General features: G+C 51.5%; 1 protein-coding gene across 1 annotated transcript in view; it reads right to left on the reverse strand.

Moving 5' to 3' along the window:
- The window catches only part of LRP5 (LDL receptor related protein 5), a 101,194-nt gene that overhangs the window by 43,095 nt on the left and 32,104 nt on the right, over positions 1-25,995 (reverse strand). The window contains exons 8-11 of the mRNA XM_004383888.1: positions 15,047-15,443; positions 13,675-13,846; positions 4,679-4,895; positions 1,169-1,458 (exon numbers count right to left, since the gene is read on the reverse strand). Coding sequence (XP_004383945.1) covers positions 1,169-1,458; positions 4,679-4,895; positions 13,675-13,846; positions 15,047-15,443 — 1,076 coding nt within the window. The remainder of the gene's footprint in view (positions 1-1,168; positions 1,459-4,678; positions 4,896-13,674; positions 13,847-15,046; positions 15,444-25,995) is intronic.

The following is a 25,995-nucleotide window of genomic DNA, read 5'->3' on the forward strand; positions in this document are numbered from 1 at the left end:
TGGCTGCAACAATGGGCTCAAGTGTAACAACAATTGTGAGGATGGCGCCAGATGGGGCATGTTTCGTTCTGTTGTACGTGGGGTCGCTATGAGTTAGAACCAACTTGACAGCACCTATCGACAATAACGACGTTAAGTGAAAACATCAGGATACAGAATTCTGTGTAGTATGTCACTGACTACTCCTTCCTACTATTGCAGGAAAAAAGACCTGGATGCAATATACTGAAATGTCAGCAGCGGGTGACTCTGCCTTATGAGTGATTTTTATTTTCTTCTTTATACTTCCTTGTATATTTCCCACTTTCTGCAATGAATCCTGTTGTTGTTGGGTGTTGTCAAGTCGATTCTGACTCATAGCAACCCCATATGACAAAGAAGAACTGCCCCATACAGTTTTCTTGGATGTAATCTTCACAGAAGCAGATCCTCAGGTCTTTCCCCGACAGAGCCGCTGGGTGGATTCGAACCACTAACCTTTTGGTTAGCACCTGAGTGCTCCTACAATGAACCCTTGTGACTTTTAAAATCAGAAAAGTCTTTAAAAGATCCATAATATTAATAGTAGAATAAAAGGTATGTGATTAAACAGTTTCAGTTGTACAACACTTTAGAACGAGGGTCAACAAATGTTTTCTGTAAAGGAGCAGACAGTAACTTTTTCAGGCTTTGTGGGCCAAAGGGATCTGTCACCAACTACCCAATCTGTAAAACAAAAGTAGTTGCAGAAAATACATAAACGAATAGGTGTGGCTGTGTTCCAATAAAACTTTATTTACAAAAATCAGGTGGCTGGCCCAAAGACCAGCTTGCCAAACCTTTCTTTAGAAGATAAAAAAGTCTTCCCCTGTATCTATCCAGGCTGTTTATACTGAACTATGAAAAGAGTTTGCCAAGCAAATGGCCATTGGCGAGGGAGGGGGCGGGGGCAACCGAAAGACAGCGTCAGTTTATAACAAATGCTTCCCGTATTCGCAAGCACTCCAGGAAAGCCCACTTGTGTGTCTACTGGGTCTGCTAATGATAATCATTCCTATTTGTTTATTAAATTAGCTTGAATCAAGTTACAATAAATATAGTTCCTTAAAAATAAAACATTAAGGCAGTAATAGTCTAGCCAAGGCTGTCAAAAGGAACCTGCGTACACATGAGGCCCAGCGCAGCGTACCTTCAGGCTGACATCCGTCCAGTAGATGTGATTGCTGGACACGTCGAAGTCCAGCGCGGAGGCTTCCTTGACGCCCGTGAGGGGGATGGCCACATCGTTGTTGGTGGTCTCGAGGGAGATCCTGTGGATGGCAGCTCGGCTGGTAAACACAAGGAAGGCCTCAGGGACGATGCATGTCTTCATGTCGCTCAGCAGCTCCAGGCCAATGGGGCAGCCGCACTTGGTGGCGTGGGGCGTGAAGAAGCACAGGTGGCTGCAGCCCCCGTTCCTGTCCGCACACGGGTTGGTTCCTGGAAGCAAACGCACAGGCTGAAATACCAATGACCCAGCAAAGAGATTCTCGGTCATGTGTGGCTTTATTTTAGCCAGGGGTCACCTGGGGACAGTAGTGGGGGTGGTGGACGAAAGCGCCAGATGATGGGTCAGAAAACCAAGATTTTGCCCTGGAGGAGTAGATTATCCAACAGGCAAGGTAAGCTCGGTGCTTACCTTGCTTACAGATCGTCTGCAGTGAACCAATGACACATTTTTTCACCACATCAAGGACTCTGCTTCTAGGTATGGCTGGCATCTGTCTCTGTCCCAACCCCACGGCACCTTCCTACAGAATCAAGGCCTCTTTTCAAATTTACAATCCCTGAGGGGGCGGATGACCCAGTAAACAAGGTAAGCACAGGCTTACTTGTGCTTACTTACTAATCTGTAGTGACCAATCTCCCATGGGTTTGATGGGGTGAAACACAATAATGCCTCTCGGCAGTGACGGGGAGAGTCGGCTCTTCTCGGCCTCAGCCCCTCGAGATTCCCACCCTGAAGCGTCTCCAATGCAATGTCAGCCACCAAGAAACTCAGATCCCCCAGGACGGTCAAAGGCATCCCTCTTCCATGACAGCCAAGGGCACTCAGCAGTTCGTTTATTTTTGGCCAGCCTGTTAATCTCACTCGTCTACTGAAGTGCTGTTAAAATTGGCTTTAATTTCGTGTTAGGTATTTCAGCTAGAAAAAGAATCCCTTTCCCGTCTCCCTCAGCAAATCCTGGGATTCAAGAGGGGGAACAAAAAAAAGAGATAAACTCAGTTTCTGAACTGTATGTCACAATCCCATGGAGACAGCCTTTCTGCTTATCTCTGGGGTTTCATTTTTTTGTTTTTTAAAGAATCAGTCACAGGTGGACCGCACTTTCCACAATGGATAATGAAGAGGTTTTTTTCCCCTCTTTCTCTTTTAAATTGTTATGAAAATATATATAGCACATCCTTTGCCAATTCAGCATTTTTCAGGTGTACGATCTAGTGATATCAGTTGTACTAATCACACTGTGCAGCCATCACCCATAATTGTTGCCAAATTTCTCATCTTCAGAAACATAAATTCATTGCTTCCCGAACAGTGCCTCCCCCTCCTCCTCCCTCCCACCCCTGCTCACCACTAATGAACTGTGGTCTCTGTACATTTGCCTATTCTTGTTATTTCATGTAAGTGGGATCCTACAATATTTGTCCTTTGGTGTCTGACTTATTCCACTCAGCATTTTCAGGGTCCAGGCACGTCATAACAAGTATCAGGATTTCGTTTCTCTTGACGGCTGAATAATACTCCATTGTAAGGATGCATGACATTGTTTATCCATTCATCCAATCAATGTGTGTAAAGGGTGGCTGATAAAACAGGATTTGTTGATCTAACCATCCTTGCATTGATGCCATGCAGGCTACAACTAAAAGCCTGTACCAGTGCCCCCCATATCACCCCACACTGCCTCTCCTCCAGGGCTTGGCTCAAGCTGGTCCTCTTGCGGAACAAACCCCTACCTGTTCCCTAAGTTCCAAGCTCAACATTTTATTTTTAAAATTAAATTTATTTTACTTAAGCTCATATTTTAAAGCCAAAAAAAAAAAAAAAGTCGAGTTGACTCCGACTCACAGCAACGCATGTGTGTCAGAGCAGAAATGTGCTCCTGTAGGGTTTTCAATGGCTGGCTTTTCAGAAGTACATCGTCAGGCCTTTCTTCTGAGGTGTCTCTGGATAGACTCAAACCACCAAATTCTCGGTCAGCAGCCATGCACTTAACCATTTGCATCACCCGGAGACTCATTTTAAAGCCAGGTATCCCTACATCAGAGCCCTGGTGGCACAATGGGTAAGAGCTTGGCTGTTAATCAAGAGGCCAACAGTCTGAATCCACCAGCCACTCCTTGAAAACCCTATGGGGCAGTTCTACTCTGTCCTACGGGGTCACTGTGAGTTGGAATTGACTTGAGGGCAGTGGGTGCTTTTTTTTTTTTGTTTTGTCCCTAAATCATTACAGCTATAGCCATCTGACCTGTACCAGAGCTAAATAAGGGGTGTCTCACTCATTCATTTATCCAGCAAAGCTTCACTGAGCGTCTCCTATGTGCAGGCCCTGTCCTAGGCCTCCCTGCCCTCCTGGGGCTCACAGTCAGCCTCCTCAACACCCCCAGACCCTGCTTTCTCCCATGTAGCTTGTCAACCTGAATTTTGAATCCTTTTCAGACAGAGACAAATCATAGCATTAAAGAAATAATTCCTAAGTGAGCTTCTGCACAAATCCTGGTGTTGAGATGAAAGGTGTGTATTTGTGGGTCCAAGCCTCGCCACACTGGACAACAATCACAGCAGATTCACACTCCCGATGGGAGTCCTAGCTCAGCCACCCGTTAGCTGTGGGCCTCTGCCTCACTCTCCCCAGTAAGAACTGTCATCTAAGTGTGTAAGGTCAAGTTAAGGCACACAAGGTACTGAGCCCTGGGCCTGGCACACAGCAGGCACTCAACAAATGTTAGCCATTATCGCAACTACTTGCAGGAGTTCTAGTCAATAACCACTACCTAGTCAACATCCCTCAAAACCGAACTGAGAAACAACATCACGAGGAATGAAGAAGAAATCGATGTCGTCCATCAATTGATGCATTCCATTGTGGTGTTGGTGAAGAATGAGTATACCATGGATTGCCAGAAGAAATACAACTGGAAAGCTCTTTTGAAGCAAGGATGGCGACTCCAGCTCGCTTACTTTGGACACATAATCAGGGAAGACCGATCACTAGAAAAGGACATTGTGTTTGGTGAAGTAGAGGGTGAGCAAAAATGAGGGAGACCCTCAGTGAGATGGATTGACACAATGGCGGCAACAACGGGCTCAAACACACCACCAGTGATGAAGATGGCACAGGACCGGACAACATTTCACTCTGTTATAAACCAGGTCGCCGTGAGTCGGAGTTGACTCTACGGCAAGTAACACCAAGCTGACTTCACAGTAAGTGATCAATATCCTACCTCATTCCATCTGTCCTTAACCAGATAGTTACTATTTCCTGTCCCAGCTCTCCTTTCCCCTTCCGGTTCCCAGAGTGGGGCACCCCTGGCTGGACACTTCTGTCCCCAGGATTGGCCCAACGGGGCTGCTCATGGACCACAGGCCCATCACTTCCTCCCTCCCCAGCCAGTACGCCCAGTCAGTACCTCATGGTCCCCCCAGACTCACCGATGACTTTGGCCACGTTCACGGCTTTGAGCCCCATCAGGTCGGGCAGCTGGTCGATGATGACGTCACGGCTCGCCTTGACCTTGTGCACCCGCTCGATGCTCCGCCTCTGCCAGTCGGTCCAATAGATGAAGTCTCCCAGCAGCGTGAACCCGAAGATGTGCGGGAGCTTGTCCTCCAGCAGCGTCCGCCTCTTTGTCCCATCCACATCGATCACCTGCAAACAGCAGAGACACAGACCTGGATGACCTCGACCGTCACTCCAGAGAGCACCGCGTCTGAACAACCTCGTCCTGAGTGGCCCGAAACCGCATGGGTCACCCCCAGGTGCCTTGGTTTTGTCTGTACTTTGCCAGCCTGCTATAAAACACCAGGTGCCATGGCTCATTGGGGGTGCTGGATAAATAGAAGTTTCATTATGACACTTGCCATCTTGGCTGACAGAGTAGTGACAGGGCCCTTCTCCACAGCCTCCCCTATCTGGGTGTGGATATTATGCTGAGATGGGCAGCTTGGCTCAGAACAGGCAAGGCAAACACATGTCCTCTCCCTTATCATCGCCAATCGACTAGTAGAGGCAGCTTGGAGTACTGAGGTATGAGTCTTGGACCAGGGCTGGGCTCCACAGGAAGGAGTTCTGGGATTGATTAGCAATGTCTGCCCTGGGTATAGCATAGGGAGTCCAGGGTTGGTATTCACAACACAGAGGAAAGGCTGGACTGCTAACTCACTGTAGGACCTGGGGCAAATTTCTTCACATCTCTGCAGATTAATTCTTGCTCAGTAAGGAGCAGGCAGAGGAGCCCTGGTGGCACAATGGTCAAGCACTTGACTGCTAACCAAAAGGCTGGTGGTTTGAACCCACGAGTGGCTCTGCAGGAGAAAAGACTGGGCAATCTGCTTCCATAAAGATTACAGCCTAGGAAACCCTATGGGGCAGTTCTTCTCTGTTGATGCCTTTGAATTATGGTGTTGGTGAAGAATATTGAATATACCATGGACTGCCAGAAGAATGAACAAATCTATCTTAGAAGAAGTACAGCCAGAATGCTCCTTAAAAGTGAGGATGGCGAGATTTCATCTCACGTACTTTGGGCATGTAATCAGGAAGGACCAGTCCCTGGAAGAAGGACACCATGCTTGGTAAAGTAGAGGGTCGGCAAAAAAGAGGAAGACCCTCGACAAGATGGACTGATACAGCAGCTGCAACAACAGGCTCAAACACAGCAGTGATTGTGAGGATGGCACAGACCCAGGCAGTCTTTCATTCTGCTGTACATAGGGTCACTATGAGTCGGAAGCAACTCGACGGCACCTAACAACAACAACGTGAGCTGGAATCGACTCGAGGGCACACAACAAGGACCAGATGAACTTTGAGGGCACTTCTTTTTTATTTTTCTTCTAAATATTCTCCGGGATTATTTTCCCAGTTTGCTTTTTACTTTTCGTTTTGCTTTGTAATTCAAAATAGCAGTCTTTTTCTTTTAATAAATAATTTAGCTTATTTCTACTTACTAATATGATAGATATGTTTGGCCTAGACTTATGACAGTATTTCGTGTTACGCTTTCTCTTTTTATAACTTAAAACTATCTTTCCTTCAGTGCTCTGTATGTTATTTCTTCTGATATTAGGAAAGAAAAATGTTTATTTTTCATTGTAAAGTGTTCCAAACATACAAAAAAATACAGATAATATAACAGATACATACATACCATAAAGACTGAATAGATGTTAATATTTTGTCACATTTAAGATACCTCTCATTTTTAGGAATAAAATCTGACAGACATAGTTAAAGTCTCCTCAAGATGAAACAGTTACCTTGATTACTCCTTTTTTTTTTTTAAGCCACTAAGTGTTGAGGTGGTTTGTGAAGGAGCAATTTTGGTGGTGTTGTTGTTACGTGCCGTCAAGTCGGTTCCGACTCATAGCGACCCCATGTACAACAGAAAGAAACCCTGCCCAGTCCTGCGCCATCCTCACAAGCGTTGCTATGTTTGAGCCCATTGCTACAGCCACTGTGTCAATCCATCTCGTTGAGGATCTTCCTTTTTTTCGCTCACCCTCTACTTTACCACACATGATGTCCTTCTCCAGGGACTGATCCCTCATGATAACATGCCCAAAGTACTAAGATGTAATCCTGCCATCCTCGCTTCCAAGAACATCCTGGCTGTACCTCTTCCGAGACAGAATTCTGGCCGTTCTTCTGGCAATCCGTTGTATATTCAATATTCTTTGCCAACACCATAATTCAAAGGCATCAATTCTTCTTCAGTCTTCCTTACTCATTTTCCATTTCTCACATGCGTATGAGGTGACTGAAAATACCACGGCTTGGATCAGGCACACATTAGTCCTCAAACTGACATCTTTACTTTTTAACTCTTTGAAGAGGACTTTGGCAGATTTGCCAAATGCAATACATCATTTGATTTCTTGACCGCTGCTTCCATGGGTGTTGATTTTGGATCCAAGTAAAATGAAATCCTTGATAACTTTAATCTTTTCCCCGTTTAATCATGATGTTGCTTATTCCTCCAGTTGTGAGGATTTTTGTTTTCTTTTTGTTGAGGTGTAATCCATCCTGAAGGCTGGAGTCTTTGATTTTCATCACTAAGTGCTTCAAGTCCTCTTTGCTTTCAGCAAGCAAAATTGTATCATCTGCGTATTGCAGGTTGTGAATGAGTCTGCCTCCAATCCTGATGCTGTGTTCTTCTTCATATAGTCCAGCTTCTCAGATTATTTGCTCAGCATACAGATTGAGTAAGTATAGTGAAAGGATACAACCCTGACACACACCTGATTTTAAACCACACAGTATCCCCTTGTTCTGTTCGAACGACTGTCTCTTGATCTGTGTACAGGTCCCTCATGAGCATAATTAAGTGTTCTGGAATTCCCATTCTTTGCAAGGTTATCCATAATTTGTTATATGATCCACACAGTTGAATGCCTTTGCATAGTCAATAAAACACAGGTAAACATCTTTCTGGTATTCTCTGCTTTCAGCCAAGATCTATCTGACATCAGCAATGATCTCCCTTGTCCCACGTTCTCTTCTGAATCCAGCCTGAATTTCTGACAGTTCCCTGTCAAGGTACTCCCGCAACTGCTTTTGAATGATCTCCAGCAAAATTTTACATGCATGTCTGATAATTTCTGCATTCTGTTGGATAACCTTTCTTTGAAATGGGCACAAATACAGATCTCTTCCAGTCAATTAGCCAGGTAGCTGTCTTCCAAATTTCTTGGCATAGCCAAGTGAGCACCTCCAATGCTGCATATGTTTGTTGAAGCTCCACTGAAACCTGTCCACCATGGGTGACCCTGCTGATATTTGAAATACCGGTGGCACAGCTTCCAGCGTCACAGCAACACACAAGCCACCATGGTACGACAGACGGACAGACACGTGGAGGAAGGAGCGACAGACAGTCAGAAAACCATTCTTACATTACTGGTTATGGTGTTGTTGTTGGGAGTCACCGAGTCCATTCTGACTCATGGTGCCCCTACGTGACAGAGCAGAACTGCCCCGTAGGGTTTTCCTGGCTGTCATCTTTACAGGAGCAGATCGCCAGGTCTTTCTCCCGCAGAGCCACTGGTGGGTTTAAACCAATTTTTGGGTTAGCAGTAGAGCACTTGCCCACTGCACCACCAGGGCTCCTTGGAAACCGCTATCTTGAAATGGAAGCATTATCATTCCGTGGTATATTCCTGCTCTTCCGTACTTGTGTGTTTCCACGTCTGTTCTTTATTCTTTTAGACATGTGCATCCCCCGAGGGTTCTCTGTGTTCCAAGCCTGAGTCTGTCTAAGAGGCTTCCCACCACCACACGCACTCTTGGCTGCTCCCTCTGAGGTGTAAAAGCTCAACCTTGTTCTTGAAGAGCCACTGCTGGTTAAAAACAATGACCACAAAAGCCGCAGAGGAGAAAAATAGCATCAAACAAAAAATGCCTTAATGCACTGGGACACACGAAGACACGCAGGCCACGGTGTGTTTCCGATGAGAGGTGGTCCTGGATAAGCTCACGTTTAAAGGAACACTCGACAAAAAAGCAACCTCCAAACTCTACGCTCTCAGAACGGATGAAAGAGGCAGATGCAATCGAAGGCACGCCTCGGCAGGCCTTCCGCAGCCAGACTCATCAGAAAAGCTGCAAGTCCCCCGTGGGCAGTGTGAGCAGGCAGACAGCAGAAACGCAAGACAGACCGCATGCCCATTTAGCAGAAAAGGCTTCGGTCCCCGGTGGCTGGACAGTAGACAGAGCTGCTAGGTTGACAGGGACGGCGAAGGCAGCTCCCCGCAGCCCCATCCCAGGTCCTCTGCATCCTTGGGCAGGTCCCTGCACCTGCAGAGACCTCAGCTTCTCCCCTTTAACTGAGGAAAGTAGACACCTGGGGCTGAAGTCATCCGGGAAACTTAACCAAGGCCAGGGCCCCAACCTGGACAGGTAAATAAATGAGCATCGGAAGGCCCAGGGCCCAGGTATGGGCTGTTTAAAGTTCCCCCGAGGTGGGTCTCTGGGAAGCCCAGGTGAAAACGCTGGATTGGCGAGCCCTGTGCCACGAGCTGGGGAGTGTCGCCTCACCTGGACGGCAGCCACCCGGCTGTACCAATTCTGTGCCGACCTCCTGGCCCCTCCTGAGGTTCAGGCTCGCAGTAAATGCCAGGTGATGGGTTAACTCTCCACAGCCCCTCGCCCTCAATCGGTCCAGGATTCCTGTTCCCCTTCTATTCTCCCAACAGCAGGCATACAAAGGTGATGCGAACACGCTGGGTGTGAATACCGAACACCCAATCAACAGAAAACCCACACCCTGGATTTGCCACCGAGGAAGCGAGGGTCGGAGAAGTTAAACGGTGTCTCCAGGAATGCACAGCCTGGTGGAGGCGGGGATCCAGCTCAGACCAGGCCTCAGACCCCTTCCTTGGACTTCTCAGAATAACCAGGGGGTGGGGAGGGGACTGTCCACGCGGTATGCTAATATGATGGAAATAAAGAAAATCCACACCTAGAAAATACTCTAACACAGTAAGTCCCCGCCCAGGTTATGAAAGCCGGAATTACAGACAACTTGCCCTTCAATGTTATGTAAAGTTGCCCTCACTTTGAAACGACTGAACCAACCCCAACTCGAAACAAATTCTTCATCACAATCCCCCTCACCAGCTGAGGGTGCAGCTTTTACATTGCTGAAGAGGCTTCGAGCCTTTTCTTGCCAGGGCTTCAAACCCGGGTTCGTTCAGGTTAGAACCCCTGCTGAGAATTTGCATTTCCACCCCAAAGATACTGAATCAGAATCCAGTTTATCAAGGTCCCCAGGTGATTCTTATGTATAATAAATTTTGAGAACCACTGCTCTACTAGTGCTTTTCAGAATTGGTCCCTAAGGATCAGCATTAGCATCGTCCAGGAACTTGTTAGAAATGCAAATTCTCAGCAGAGGTTCCAGCCGGAACAAACTGGTTGGAAGCCCTGTTTCTCGCACTAAAACAAAAAACCAAACCCACTGCGTGGAGTCGATTCTGACTCGTAGCAACCCCGTATGACAGAGTAGAACTGCCCCATAGGGTTTCCAAGGAGCAGCTGATGGACTTAAACTGCCAACCTTTTGGTCAGCAGCCGAGCACTTAACCACTGAGCCACCAGGGCTCCTCACGCGCTTAAAAAAAAAAGGCTGAACAAGAATCATACGCATCTGTTCCGACTTAGCTACAAATTCTTAAAGACACAGTCAAGGACCGACCTTGTTCCTAACCCAAGGACCGCCCGTACACCGAAACGGCATCGCTCTTCCTTCCTGGGATTTTTCTCTTCTTTCTCCTTTTCCATATTTTCTTAGTTTTCTTTAGTAACTAAATTTCCAGCATTAGTAAGTAAGCAGCGTTAAACTGAACTGAGGTGAGGGAGCAAATTTTTCCGGTCTTGCTCAAGAAGGATGAAGATGAGCCCACAGGAAATGAGGCTTACGGGGCGCTGGTCCGCAGCCACTCCCCTCTCTTCGGCTGCCCTCCCCTCCCTGAGCTGCCCCCCCAGCTCCCCTCCCCTCGGCTGCCCCCACCTCACTGCCCTCGGCTCCCCTCAGCTGTCCCCCCTTGGCTGCCCTCCCCTCTCCTCAGCTCCCCCATTTCAGCTGTCTCCCCCGGCTGCCCTCCCCTCTCCTTGGCTCTGCCCCTCAGCTCCCCCCCAGCTGCCCTCCCCACTCCTCGGCTCCCCCCACTCAGCTGCCTCCCCCGGATGCCCTGGAACAAAGTGAGCGGAGGTGCCCAGCCGTCCCTCCCAGGGCAGGTCAGCCTGTGCCCACAGCATGGCTGTCCCTCAGGGGCCTCAGATGGAAGAGGAGACACAGCACCCTCAGAATCAGCACTATGTTCATCCCAAGCCTCAAAAGCGACTCAGAAACCACTCCCCACCCCCACTGCTTACCACACCATCACCAGACCCATCAAGCAATTTGCTGGCTCACCAACCTGGAAAAACCATCACGACTGCAACAAGCTATTCTCAGCTGCTCCAACACGTGGGAAAAACGCATTATTCCAATTCGTCCTTCTGCGACAACTCTCTGCACACCTTGACCAAATCCAACAGATCTGGTGAAAGTAACTCCAGGCTTTTACCAAATCCCAGGGCGGGACCAATGAGGTCTGTCTACCGGCAACACGCACACACTTCAATATTCCAGGTCCCCACTGGCCTGGCTCAGGGGCCTCCACCCTTCCTGAACCTTTCAGAAAATTCCTGAACTGAACCTTGTCTCTTCCTCAGGGTGAGGAGGAGGTAAAGAGAAGGTGCCCGTCCTGACACCTGGGAGGGCAACAAATCCAAAATAAGAGACTCAAACTTGGGACCCCCAAGAATACTGGAGCCAGGAGAGAACTTGGATGTGGATTTTCTATGACAGTGGTCAGCAAGCTTTCTCTGTAAAAGGCCAGACAGTAAATATTTGAGGCTTGTGGTCATCCAGTGTCTGTAATATGAAAGCAGCCATAGAGCACATGTAAACGAGGAAGCATGGCTGTGTTCCAATAAAACTTTATTCATCAATATTGAAAAGCTGTCTTCCAATAAAACTTTATTTATAAAACACAGAAATTTGAATTTCATACCATTTTCCAAATGCCATGAAATATTCTTCTTTTGAAGTTTTTTCCAACCATTTAAAACACCCCATGGATCACAACGGTCCAATCTGCAGCAGATCATGGGGCTGGTGCAAGACTAGGCACCATTTCGTTCCGTTGTGCATGGGGCACCATGAGTCAGGGGCGAGCTCCACGACAGCAAACAACAACAACAAAGACGTAAAAACCACTCTTAGCTCGCGAGCAGTACAAAAACAGGTGGTGGGATGGAGTTTTCAACCCCCACTCTAGGAGTTCCCAGACCCTCGTTTTTCAGGAAAGGAAATGAGAACCAAGAAGTACGTCCATAGACAACGAAATGGTCAAACCAGATGCCAAAGAAACGCTAGTGCCAGCCTAGCACTCTCTGAGCCTTGGGATTCCATCCTCTGCCCCACTGTGCCCAGCCAGCTCACCCTCCACACTGGGGCCCAGGGGGCCTAAGTCATGGCAGAGAAGAGGGGCAAGTAGGGCAGACACCTGCTTCCCTGGCCAGGGCATCATGGAGCTTGCACATTAATAGCTGTGAGGTGGAAGACATCTGAAATAAGAACCCCCCTCAGCTGGGCTCCCCAGGGTGGGACCAGCAGCTGCGCCCCAGACAGTCACCAGGCGTGGCCCTTCCTTACAGTGAATCTGACATTCCCACTGACTCGGTCAGGTAAAGAGATATGAGCCACACACACAAGATGAATCTCAACAGCCTAGGCAAACCTTTGAAACCACACACAAAGATTCTCTTTTCCGATGAAATAATTATCACACTCAGACACAAAACCCAAAATTAAAACATCATATAGGGTCACCACAAGCTGGAATCAACTTGACGGCAACTAGTGACAACATATGGATCTTCAACAAATGGGGCTAGGACAACTGGATATCTGCATGCAAAAGACTGAAGTTGGATCCCTACCTCACACCATGTATGAAAGTTAACTCAGAACGGATCAATGAACTCAAACATACCAACAGCTATGGATCTTCAACAAATGGGACTAGGACAACTGGATATCTGTATACAAGAGTGAAGTTGGATCCCTACCTCACACCATGCACTATAAATTAACTCAGAACAGACCAATGAACTCAAACATACAAACAACCACGAGGATGATGCAAGACTGGGCAACATTTCATTCTGTTACACATTAGGTCACCATGAGTTGAAGGCAACCTGATGGCAACTAACAACGACGAGGCTCCATGAGTGAGCAAAAGCGAGTTACCAAAGAATGCATCCAATATGCTACCACTTAAATTATATAAACATATGCCGAACGAGACCACATATCGCTCAGGGTTACATTCATGTAGTAAAGAAATGTTTTTAAATTCTTGGGAATAAATCACCAAATTTAGAATAGGCTTTGATGATACTGACAATGTTTTATGTCATACACTGGGGTGGTGGATGCATGAGTTTCTAAATGTTATTATCATTTTGTATTTTGAAATAGTTTAAGACTCACAAGAAATTGCAAGAATAGTACAGAGGGTCCCATGTACCCTTTGCCTAGCATCCTCCAAGGATAACGTCTGACATAGCATAGTACGTCGTCAAAACCATGAAACAGATGTTGCTCAATGCTATTAACTCTGGTAGAGACCTTCTTGACACCTTTTTGCCAGAAATCTCTTATAACACATTACTTGTTCAAGGGTTCCATTTGCCCCAGCAGCAGAGGCTGACAGTGATATATGTCCTGATATATGTCCCGGGCTGTGTAGCCCTCGGGCCTGCAGCCCAGTACAGTCTGAAGACAGCTGGGCAGTGCTAGGCCCATGACCTTTATCCAATGGTTCCCTAAAGTGACACTGCCCTCGGCCCAAAGCAACACCCGTGGACAACTCACCTCGATCTTGTCTGTCTTGGCATCCCCCCAGTACAGCTTTCCCTCCTGCAGGTCTAGGGCCAGGCCGTTGGGCCACCCAAGGGAGGTGTTCACTAGGACATGCCGCTCCTGTCCGTCGAGGTTGGCACACTCGATTTTGGGATTTTCACCCCAGTCCGTCCAATACATGAGGCTGGAGAGGAAGCAGAGATAAACGGTGGGCTCCGTGGTCTCATTCTCTGCTGTATCCTCAGCTTGGGAAGAGCACCCTTTCCCCATCCCCCAGCTTTCCTCCATCACACGGGGTAGAATTCTAACATGGAAAGTTGGAACCAGCTCTGCCACCTCCTGGCTGTGTGACCTGGGCCAGTCACTTAACCTCTCTGGGCTTCGGCTTTCTCAACTGTACCTACCTCCTGGGGTGACGTGTGGATGAAAAGATTCACTGCGAACAGTGCTCAGCTCGTGGTAGGTGCCACGAGGCCAACACTACCGCTGCTATTATATTATTTTACAGATGAGGAAATTGTAGCCCCAGGGAAAGAAACAAAGCATCCAAGGTTTCTAGAGTTTTCTATGTACTTGCACAACAGTCTGTGTCAATGCTTTTCAAAGTCTGGTCCAAGGACCAGCAGCAGCACCTGGGAGCTTGTTAGAAATTCAGGGTCTTGGGGCCCAGCCCAGCCCTCCTGAACCAGAACTCCGGGGCAGGGCCCTCCTTGCTTGTCACACGAGAACGTTCTCTCTCGTGTCTGTTTAGCTGCTAGCCTGTTATGGACTGAACTGTGTCACCCAGAAATATGTGCTGTAAATCCTAACCCCTAGACTGTGGTTATAATTCCGTCTGGGAAGAGAGTTTTCTTCGTTATGTTAGCAAGGCAGCATTAGCGTAGTGGGTGTTTTAAGTCAATCTTTTTATAAAAAAGAGCAGATTAAGCAAGCAATAAGAAAGCACAAATGGAGGGGAAGATATGCCACGTGACTGCCAAGGAACACAGAGAGAGAGAGAGAGAGAAACAGAGAGAGACAGAGAGAGACGGAGAGAGAGACACAGAGAGAGAGAGACACAGAGAGACAGAGAGACAGAGAGAGACAGAGACAGAGAGACAGAGACACAGAGAGAGACAGAGAGACAGAGACAGAGAGACAGAGAGAGACAGAGAGAGACAGAGACAGAGAGAGAGAGAGAGAGAGAGACAGAGAGAGAGAAAGCCTTTCCCTAGAGCTGGCACCCTGAATTTGGACTTCTAGCTTCCTTAACTGTGAGAAAAAAAATTTCTGTTCACTAAAGCCACCCCCTTGTGGTATTTCTGCTACACAGTGGCACTAGAGAACTGAGACACAGCCCCCGCCCTGTCGGGAGGCCTCCGTCCACCTGCCCGCCCAGCCTTACCCCATCACGGGGTGCAGCACAATGGCACGTGGCTCATCCAGGTCCTCGGACACCAGGATCTTGCGGGAGGTGCCATTGAGGCGTGTCACCTCAATGCGGTCGGTGCCCGTGTCGGTCCAGTAGAGGTTGCGGGCCACCCAGTCGACCGCAATGCCGTCGGGGTCGTTGATCTCAGTGCTGACCAGCGTCTGTGCGCCCGAGCCGTCCAGGTAGGCCCTGCGGATGGCCCGCACCTCGTCGTCCGTCCAGTAGACGTAGCCCTCCAGCGGGTCATAGTCGATAGCAATGGCGTGCCGGATGTCGTCCACCTGCAGCACAATGTCCGTGAAGTCCGGCGTGTCCAGCGAGATCCTCCGTAGGTCTGTCCGTCGGGCCAGCAGCAGCACCTCCTCGGCCCCTGGGGAGACAGGCGCAGTGGTCAGAGGCCTGCACAGGCACAGAAGGCGCGGCAGGGAGGCTGCTGGCCAGGCCCCAGGGGTTCCGTGGAACAACAGACACCGCTCAGCCACGCTCACGGAGCTCCTGCTACGCAGTCCATCCTCAGGAGAGCTATGAGGAAGGTACAGCTTTCATCCCCCTTTTACAGATAAGGTTAAAAGCAGTTAAGCACAGAGAGGCTAAGCAACCAGCTGAAAGTCACACAGCCACCTGGCTTCAGCCACTTCACAAGAGCTGCCTCACCGTCAGATACGACCCCTTCTCACCTGCTAGGTCCCCTCTGGGCCACAAGCCAGCTACAAGCACAAGTCTGCCCGGGCTCCAGGGCTCCATGCCCGGGCTCCAGGGCTCCATGCCCACCTCCTCACGGCCCCCAACTGCCCTGCCTTATACTTGCTTGCCTTGGTAGCTCAGCTCAGACGCCCCCTCCCTCCCCTCTGCCCACCCCCAACAAGGCCACTTCACATCTATCACTGCATGTGTCACACGGCCAGATTCCACACACAGGGGCGTCTCCCCAGCAGAATGGGTGCACCAGGAGGAGGTGCTCCAGCCTTCCTCTTTGTCACCCAGCCCCCAGAGCAGGGCCGGGGCTGCGTCAGGTGACTTACTTCTTCACCTGCTGCTCAGACACTCATGAAGCACAAGATGGGACATCCCGGCCTGCAGAGACCCCCAGGCGCTTTGAGCTACAGGACGCCAAGCACCAACAGGGAGTTTCAGGGCCATGTGAGACTCCAGGCAACAAGATGAGAGACGTGTCCCAGGCCACGTGCTCTGGCCCCAGCCGGGATGACACCCCGGCCCGACTCCTGGGACAGTGCTCCTCCACAGCCACCCCAGAGCTGAGCCATCACAACATACCAGAGAATCCCACACAACAAGGTCTGGCCTCTCAGTGGGGTCTGACAGGCAGGGGAGCAGGCAGTGCCCATTACCTCTGCAAACCACATTTCAGAACCACATCCCACAGCCCCAAGTCCTGGGTCTCTGCCCTGCCCTGGAGTGAGCCTGCCCGTCAGGAAGCTCTGAGGCCGCGCGGTGTGGGCAGATGGGGGCCAGAGCCACACTTGGGTAGGTGTGAGAGGGAGAGCCGGCCCTCCAGGGATGTCCCTGCAGCCAGGCCTGGACAGAGCCAAGACACAGAAGGAAGCTTGGAAGGTTCTGGTCTCAAGCAAAAAAAAAAAAAAAAAAAAAAAAAGCCCTTCTGAGGAAGGCAACATCTACCAGCCCCCGCAGGACCTCCGATGTTGAATGCCCACAGAAGGCCATCTCTGCCCCGACGCCAAAGCAGGCTGGTGGCCCCCAGTCAGCACAGAGGCACAACACGGGTTCCATCCACAGCTCAGCCCAGCTCCCAGGCTCTGAGCTACCGCACAGCGTCTGGGCAGCCGAGGAAGCGAAGGGAGACCTCCCGCCGGAGCTGGGCCTCCAGCCCAACAGTTCACAAATTCCATGTGCCCTCCTCAGGTTCTGCAACACCCACCAGCTGCAGGGGGAATGGAGATGCCGCTGGCCCATTCGCTTCTCCCCCACCCTCCAATGAACGGCCTCTTGGATCCCTGGATCCTGGGACAAAGGGGCTGCAGAATCCCCATGACCCTCCCCACATGTCACGACCCCCGGGGCCTGAGTGATGCTCAGAGAAGGGAGAGAGCTCTGCCAGCTGAGGTATCAGTATTCTCACCTTCCTGGATCTGCCAGTTGGGATTTATCAAAAAGTCCGGCAGAAGTTGCCTGCAGTGCCCCCTGCAGTCAGCACCCCGGGGTGCTCACTCCCTGGGAGGTGGGTCCCCAACCCTGATGTCTCCTGAGGCTACCTGGAATGGGATATAATTCCCCTGCCCCGAGCTGTCTTATCATCTGCTCCTGTGTTCGGGCCCTTTCTGGTCTCAAAGACCCACAGAACTGAGGAGGTCAAGGACAGAGGCCACTTCCAGTGCTCTGGGCCACGTGCCTGGCTGGATGAGAGGCCCAGAGGGGGCCAGGGCCACCTGAGGTCACGCAGCGGGGAGTGGGGACAGGGCCTCCCTCGTACCCAGGCTGCCAGGCCCAGCCTCTGCAGCGCCCGGCTGAGCTGGGCCCTCAGACAACAGACAGCCTCCTGCACTGGGTGCCTGCTTCCTGACAAGGGCAGAAGCGCTAGGGAGCCAGGGGTCCCGTGTCCTGCATTTTAAGTAAGGGCTGTAACTTTCCTGCTCCAAGCCCTGGTGTTCATATCCTATTCCGCCACTAGAGGGCGTACACGCGACAGCAACGGCTTCAGGAGTCCACAGCAGGGGAAACTGAGGCAGGCAAGTGGGGAAAGTGGGGTGCCAGCCAGCACTCGGAAGGCATCCCAAGTACCGACTACATGGAAACCTCCACGATCCGAATTCAGATTGTTAGAAGGGTTCATGTAAATGCCGGCTCCGTCAAGGAGGGAACGGATCCTGAGATTTTCTCCTTCTGGGTTCCCCTACCAAAATGTTCTGTGGACATCCGACCAGCCTTCAAGGTGCAGATCACCCACCTCCTCCTCCAGGACGTCCTCCTGGCCTCCCCTCCTGCAGTGGATCGGCTGAGTGCCCCTCAGCAACACCACCCTTACAGGCTCACAGCGGGCCTGGTACATGCCCTCCCTCTCTGCAGCCCTCAGCACAACCCGACCCAGAGCAGGTGCTAAGCAAGACTGGCAAGAGGCAGCGCCACCTCCAAGGACGAGAATTCAAGGCCGAAACCTCCTGGCTCTCCCCCACTGTGTGGCCTTGGGCAGGTCCCCGACCCTCTGGAATGATGTCTGTTCTGGCATCAAGGGGACCATAAACCGAACCCCAGCAAGGGCTCCAGCTTAGTCCACGGCCATGGGGTGCATGGGGAAGCCCCCCAGGGTATGGCAGGAAGGTCCCTTTCCAGGCTCCCGCCAAGGGAGCAGGCACAAAACCTTCCACAGAAGCTGCTGGGTTCTCAAGCCCAGCCCAGGGACAGCCCCACCGTGTATGTCGAGCCCCAAGAGAACCCAACCAGCGTTTCCACCACAATCCTGCAGAAAACTCCAGGCCCCAAGGGAGTTGATGCTCAGTTCCAAAGCACATCAGAGCCTGTTCTGCCCTGTCCCTGTTCCCATCATCCTCGGAGCAGTCACCTAAACAACACAACCCTCACTCCAACCCCACGAAGTCTGAGCACGTCCCGTTTGACTGATGAGGAGCCTGACGCACAGAGAGGTCAAGCGCCCAGACCAGGGCACACAGCAACCAGTGGGAAATAAGAAATCGGGTTCCGCAAACAGCTGCATCCCTGGTGTTGCGGGAGGCGCGCGTCCCGCCTGGCGCCTGGCTGGCCCAGTCCTCCCACCAATCTCTTTCTGGGCAGCTACTTTAGGTGAGGCCTGTACCAGATGCTGGGGGTGGAGCAGCAGAATCTGCCCTCATGGCGTTCCCGGGATCAAGGGCAGAGACCTAAGTGAGCAAAGCTGTCAATGATTAGATAATGCACACTGTAATCAGTGCCACGAAGGAGTTTGGGCTAAACGGGGCATACGGAATTGAAATGGGGGTCGGGAAGAGGTCTAGCCTCCAGCTCCAGGAGCCCCTGGGATTCATGTGACTGTCACCTCGTGGAAGATGCCAGCAGGGTCCCAAACATGCCCAGAGCCATCAGGGGCTTAGCACGCCCGCCCTGGCCCAGCAATAATCAGGTCATTGCAGAGTCTCCACAGACCCTCACCAACCAGGCACCCCACATCAGCATTCCTTAAAATGAAGTCCTGGTGGCTGCAGGCATCAGTTGACTCCAAGGGGGGCGGTCTCTGATACCCCTGGGGCTGCAGGGCTTGTGAGGGTTTTATTATTTCAGCTCCTTGGAGAAAAACCCAGAGACCAGGCTGCAGGGGAGAGCACCCAGGCCTCTCGCTGACCCATCCAGGGCTGTGGCCTCTGCCCAGGGCCAGGCTGCAGGAGCCACACTCAGCCTCCAAGAAGTCCTGTTTGCAGTGAGGTCTGAGGGCAGCCCCGGGTGCAGCGCAGGGGGTGTGCAGGGCAGTGTGGCAGAGGGGCCAGCCCTGTCCCTGGAACGGGCCGCAGAGCCTGGTTGGGAGTTTGTTTAACCACCAGGGGAGTAAACTGTTTAGAAACTAAAAAGCTTGGCCAAATGGTTTCCTTTCAGGCTATTTAAACAAATGGCCCGCCCAGCGGCATTGCCAGTTGCCAGAGAAAGTGAAACCGTCCCAGCTCCGGCTACAATCCCTGGAGCTCTGCCCGGCCAGCTCCTGACCTCTCTCCTTCCTCCCAGCAGCATGCACACACGCAGGAAAGAAGGGTAGCCCTGGCCACGGGCCGAGGGGATGCAGCCTGCCCAGCAGAGGTGAGGGACGTCCTCGCGTAGTAGACGCGTCCAGTGTGGCACCTCCCTGCCAACCTCCGCCCAGACCCAGTTACCCACATCACCGCGCACCATCTCTGCACCAGGCCCAGCACTATACAGATGAGGCCAGCACAGAGGGCTGGGAGCAGAGGTTGAGAAGGAAGGTTCTAGATGGAACACAAGCAAAAGCAAGTGTACCAGGCATGGTTAGGGGAGGAAACAGCGCAGACAAAAGCCCAGAGGCTGGAGAGCACCAGAGCTGGTCTGCAGCCTGGTGGTCTGACCAAGAACCCTGAGCCATCCCACAGAGCACAGCTCTTCCCTGAGTGCCTACTGCCTGCGCGACTCTGGGGCCGCTCGGAGTCCAGCCCTGTCTTCAAGGAAGCCTCACTGCAATAGCACGCAGCGTGTACAACAGGATCACAACCAGGAAGACAAATAGAGCGACACCCTTCAACAAAAGCCGGGAAGGAAATACACTCAGATAGCAAACTCGGTTATCTTGGGAGATCCATGTTCTTCCTTCTGGTTCTCAAACAGGGGTCGGCAAAACTTCTTCTGTAAAGGGCAGAGAGCAGATGTTTTCGGCCTTGTGGCCATGCAATTTCTGCGGCAGCTACTGAATGCTGTCGTTCCAAAAAAAAAAAAAAAACAACAACACAGGCCCTTTAGACACCATGTAAAGGAATGAGTACGGCTGTGTTCTAGTGGAACTCTCTTTATGGACACAGAAAACTGAATTTCATATCATTTTCACATGTCATAAAACTATTCCTCTCTTATTTTTTCCAACCATTGAAAAATGGAGAAGTCATTCTCAGTTCGTGGGCAGTATGAAAACAGGCCCACCTGGCCAGGGGGCTGTATGTAGTTTGCTTGTCATTGTTGCTTGTTGCTGCAGAGTCAATCCCGACTCACGGCGACCCCGTGTGCGCAGAATACAACTGTGCTCCGTCAGATTTCCACGGGCTGATTTTTCCAGCAGTGGATTGCCAGGTCTTTCTTCTGAGGTGCCTCTGGGTCGGTTTGAGCTGCCAATCTTTCAGCTAGCAGTTGAGCACTTAGTCATTTGAGTCACCCAGGGACTCCGTGGTTTGCTAACCCCTGTATAAAAAGTATGAATGGCTTTTGTAATATTTAAAAGTAAATTAAGTGATGCACGCTAATGACAGGGATGAACCTTGAAAACAACCCAAAACGTTTCAGTGAGTTAAGGCGTTCTGGTTACAGGTTATGAGGCAGGCACTGAATACCAGGTTCATGGGGAAGAGCTACCGATGAAGGAAACAGTCACAAAATGGGAGAAGTCGGACGCGACAGCGCACTCATAAGATGAGCAAGCTCTGTAAGAATATACTTAAATACACGCATGGTAAAAAGATGCGTAAGAAACACATCAAAATGCTAACAGCGGCTACCTCTGGTGGCAAAATTATGGGTGGTTTTTCTTCATTATTTTTTTATAATATTTTCTTTTCTACAGCGAATATAAACGTTACTTTATAACGATAAAAACGAGACTTTAAAAAGTGAGTAGGTGTCTCCTCGGAAGACCTCAGCCTAGGCAGGGCAGCGGGTCAGGGGCCTGGGGCAGGAGCATCTTCCCGGGGCGACTTGGGGACACAAAGACCTACCCACCCCTCCATCCAAGGCTGGGACGTGCAGACTGTGATTTTGGGGTTTCTGGGTTTTGAGCCATGCCAAGGGGAAGAACAGTAGGAGAAGGAAGGGGTGGGGGAGGAGGCCCCACTTCCAGCCCCAGGAACGCTCTGGGTGACCCATGGGGGACCAGGGCAGAGCCCAGGAGGCTGGGGCCCTGCTGGCAGGGCGTGGCCCGGCACGGAAGGACGGAAGGGTCATCACGGTTAGTCCCCTCTGCCCCAACGTGGGGACAGGGCATGTTTCACGACAAGGAAGAACAGCACATCCCAGGGCATGGACTTGACCTTTCACTTGGACATTTCTGTCTCTCAGGAGGTCCCCTTGGCCTGGTGGCCGTAGCACTTGTAAGTTACTTTTAAATATTATAAAAGTCGCACACACTTTTTATACAGGGATTAGCAAACTACGGCGTCCCTGGGTGGCTCAACTACTAGCCGAACGGTTGGCGGTTCGAACCCACCCAGAGGTGCCTCAGAAGAAAGGCCTGGAGATCTGCTTCCAATAGGTCACAGCCTTGAAAACCCTATGGAGCACAGTTCTACTCTGACACATACAGGGTCACCATGAGTGAGAGTCCACGCAACAGCGACTATCAACAACAGCAAGCAAACTACAGCCGTCGCCAAAAGAACCTGTTCTGATACCGCCCACGAGCTAAGAATGGCGGGGCCGTGGTTCCCAGTGGACAGTGGACATTACAACCCTCCCGGGCTGAGCCAACTGCAGCTCTGAGGCCACCAGCGCCCCAGGAAAGAGCCGGCCAAGCCAGAGGCTCCCTCCCCGGTGCCCCACTCCACAACAACTCCATTCTCCAGAGTTCTTTCTTGCTGGAGGTCGAGGCTGAGAACCTGACATCTCCAACGGCCTCCCTGATGCTACCTGAGCTCGGCCCCCAGCTCTGGAGTCCCTTCCAGCCCCAGGCCACCCTGAGCTGCCCCCACAGGAAGCAGAGCTGAACCGGGCCCCTCCCAGCCCAGAGCCATGTAGCAGGCCGGTCCCAGTGCAGGCCGACGGCGCTCCTAGCACTAAACGCCATCAGCAGCCTGGCTGGGCAGCTTCGTGGCTGGCAGGAGGCCGGGCTTTTTTTGTTTTTTAGCGATTGATTAAGTTTCTCTACTGCCCCCCGGGGTGAGTGGTTGGATAAACCCCGAGGCCACAGTCCATCACGCTGGCCCAGGAAGCCGCGTCGAATGACCGCAGGGTCACAGGCACAGAGGAATGGGCCAGACCTGGCGCTGGCTCCGTCCACAAGCTGAGGCCCCAACAGCTGTCCCCCTGCAGGGCCCCACCCCAGCCTCTGGTGAGTGTGAGAGCTGCAGCTTTTTGGAAGCAGCCGGCCAGCAGGCGTCCCAGCCTGGAATCTGAGCCTCCGTTGGCTCAGCTCTAAAAAGGGGAGTCACTGCTTTGGCCAGAGGCCTGGGGCAGCCCGAGTGGCTTCCTCTCCCAGCCCAGGTGTGGGCCCCCTCACACGGTTCTCCACTGCCTGTCTCCCCACCACCAGCTACTGTCAAGTCAACGCTGACTCACGGCAACCCCACGTGTGTCAGAGTAACCCTAATGTTCTGATTTTTCAATAGTAGATCCCCAGGCATTTCTTCCACGGAGCCACTGGGTGGATTTGAACCGCCAACCTTTAGGTTAGCGGCCAAACACAAACTACTTTTGTGACCCTGGCTCCTACATTTATATCCACCACCACCAGGCTAGAGCCCTGGTGGTGCAGTGGTTAAGAGCTCAGTCTGCGAACCAAAAGGTCGGGAGTTCAAATCCACCAGCTGCTCCTTGAAAACTCTATGGGGCAGTTCTACCCTGTTCTGTAGGGTCACTGTGAATCAGAATCAACTCGACGGCAATGGGTTTGGTTTGGTACCAGTCTCCTACATATATATCCACCACCACTAGTTGCCGTTCAGTCAACCCTAACTCTTGGTCACCCCATGTGTGTCAGAGTAGAACTGTGCTCCAAATAGGATTTTCAATGGCTGACTTTTTGGATGTAGATCACCAGGCTTTTCTTCCGAGGCACCTCTGGGTGGACTTGAACTTCCAACCTTTTGGTTAGCAGCCGAGTGCATTCACTGTTTGCACTACCCAGAGACTCCCCATTCCCAGTGCCACCCCCACAAAAACCCCTGAGCAGCCACTCACTAAAAGGCAGTGCAGTGCTGTGGTTAGTGTGCCGGATTTGGCCGCCAGCCCCATTTCCTCACTGAGTGACCTTGGACAAGCAGCTTGACCTCTCAACACTTGTTTCCTCACGTATAAGGCTCGGGGTGGAGAAGTTCCCCCGGCAGAACAGTGAGGATTCTGGGACAAAGCCCCTGAGCTCCGGAGCCTGAGACCCCAGCCCCAGCCCTCCACCCTCCCTAGGGCATTAAACACTCACTCCTGGGATCCTGTCCCACAACTATGAGCAGAGATGTGCCCAGAAGTCTACAGTCACCAGGCCGAGGAGGCCTCTCAAGAGGCAGAACCGTGCGAATGAAATGTAAAGTTTTCGTTTGGGCAAGTTACAAGGTGGGCAGCCACTCAGAGGGACCTTGGAAGACAGGCCTGGCCACCTGCTTCTGCAAGGTCACGGCCTTGGAAACCCTATGCAGCAGGTCTACTCTGTACACACAAGGTCACCAGCAAGTAAAGGAAGACAGCAGGAAAGGAAGCCGAGTCGCGCTTGATGATAAACTCACAGCCGGCTGAGGTTGGGGGGCCGAGGAGTCTGGGCCATCACCAGATCCAGCGAGGATCAGAGGAGCAGGGGGCACGCACGAGCCAGGCGGAGCTGGAGCCAGGAGTCGGGTTTGCAAGGCTTCCCTCTGCGGGGCTAGTGGCCGGGTGGCCTGGGGCTCCGCACCCTGAAAGCCCAGAATTTGACTCCCGAGACAAAAGGGAGCCTTCCGAGCTCCAGGGCAGGTGTGGGCCAGGCTGGAGCTGGGCTTGGGATGCAGAAGCCAGGGGGACACCAGACAGGCTCAGGGAGACAGTACCAGTGGGAGGGTGCACTGCACTTCAGCCAGCAGCAGAAACAGGGCCCTCGTAAGCACACCCAGGAGGTGGCCGCCCGGTCTCACCCTGGCCCCAGAAGGCCAGTTCCTCTCTCTACGAACACGACGTGTCCTCTTTCTAGATCAGTAGCTCTACAAGTTAGTACTCAGGATGAGACACGAGAGCACATGGTGTGTGGTTCTATTTCCACCACATTCCGGAACTGGAAAAATGAACCCGGGGTGATGAGTCAGGACACTGGTCACCTCTGCAGAGTGGGGGTGGGGTGGGCTGGCTGCAAATGGGCAGTGGAAGGTCTGGGCAGCGGGAATGTTCTACACCCGTATCGGGGTGGTGGTGATGTGACATGCATCACTGTCAGAACTAATCAAAACGTCCACTTAGAGCCATGGAGGCTGGATGAACCCCACAGCAATTGCCCTGAGATCATCTTTAAACCTTAAACCAAAAATATCCCCTGAAGTCTTCTTAAAACCAAACAACAGCTTAGCTCAACTAGTAAAAAATATCTGCCTTGAGCATCATGCACTTTTAAGAACTATCTATATGGGATCCAACTGACAACAGTAACTCGGAAGATGAGGTAGGAAGTTTGGGGGTCAGTGAGTTTATGTTAACGGGGGAGGAACAACTCGGAGAAGGAGGGTGAGAATGTTTGCACAACTCGAAGAACGGAATCACTGTCCCTGGATTGCACATGGACAAACTGTTGGACTGGTGTATGCTCTGCTGCATATACTCTCAACAACAAAATAAATAAAATTTAAAAATGAAATAAACACTGTCCAGAAGGCCATGTTTCTGCTCCCCTTAAAATAAAAAAAAAGGTTCACTTGAAACTCTGTGCATTTCACTGTCTGCAAATGACCCCTCAGTGCGAAGAGCACGCCGGCTGGGCCCGCACACCATTTCCAGGCTGTGCAATCTGCTCTCCCGGCTATTACAAATTCAGTCCGTGGCAGAGAACAGCAGCTGCCTTCTGTTTGCAAAGTCAACGCCAATCTCAGCCTGGTGGCAGGACTCAGTCCCACAAGGGCCTCCTTTCTCTTCCCTTTGACTACCTCCCTGATAAGTGACAAGACAGCCAGGCTCCGAACAAATGCCCCCTTATTCCCGGCCCGCGTCACAGCACCGCTACCTCCTCGGCTAATCCGCCGGACAGACGGATGGATATGATGGGCTTGGAGACGTCCACCCCAGTTGTCAGTCTGCCATCAGACCCCAACACTGGACCCCTCTGTTCCCCTGCCGCCCCACCCGCCCGCCCGACGAACATCTGTGAAAACAACTGCTTGGCAAGGCACAGAAGGCGTAAATCACCAAGTCTGCGCCTGCTGCCGCCCGGATGCTCGGCCACGACCACCTCTGGAAAGGACTGGCGTTAGGAGACACAGGGACCTGGGGCCCAACCTGGCCAGCCCTTGAGCGACTGTAAACCACACAGTCTGGCCACAGCCCTGTGGCTGGAGGATCAATGAGTTCCCCAGCAAAGCCATTCGTTA

This window comes from Trichechus manatus, unplaced genomic scaffold (assembly GCF_000243295.1).
Source record: "Trichechus manatus latirostris isolate Lorelei unplaced genomic scaffold, TriManLat1.0 scaffold00113, whole genome shotgun sequence".
NCBI classification, from domain to species: domain Eukaryota; kingdom Metazoa; phylum Chordata; class Mammalia; order Sirenia; family Trichechidae; genus Trichechus; species Trichechus manatus.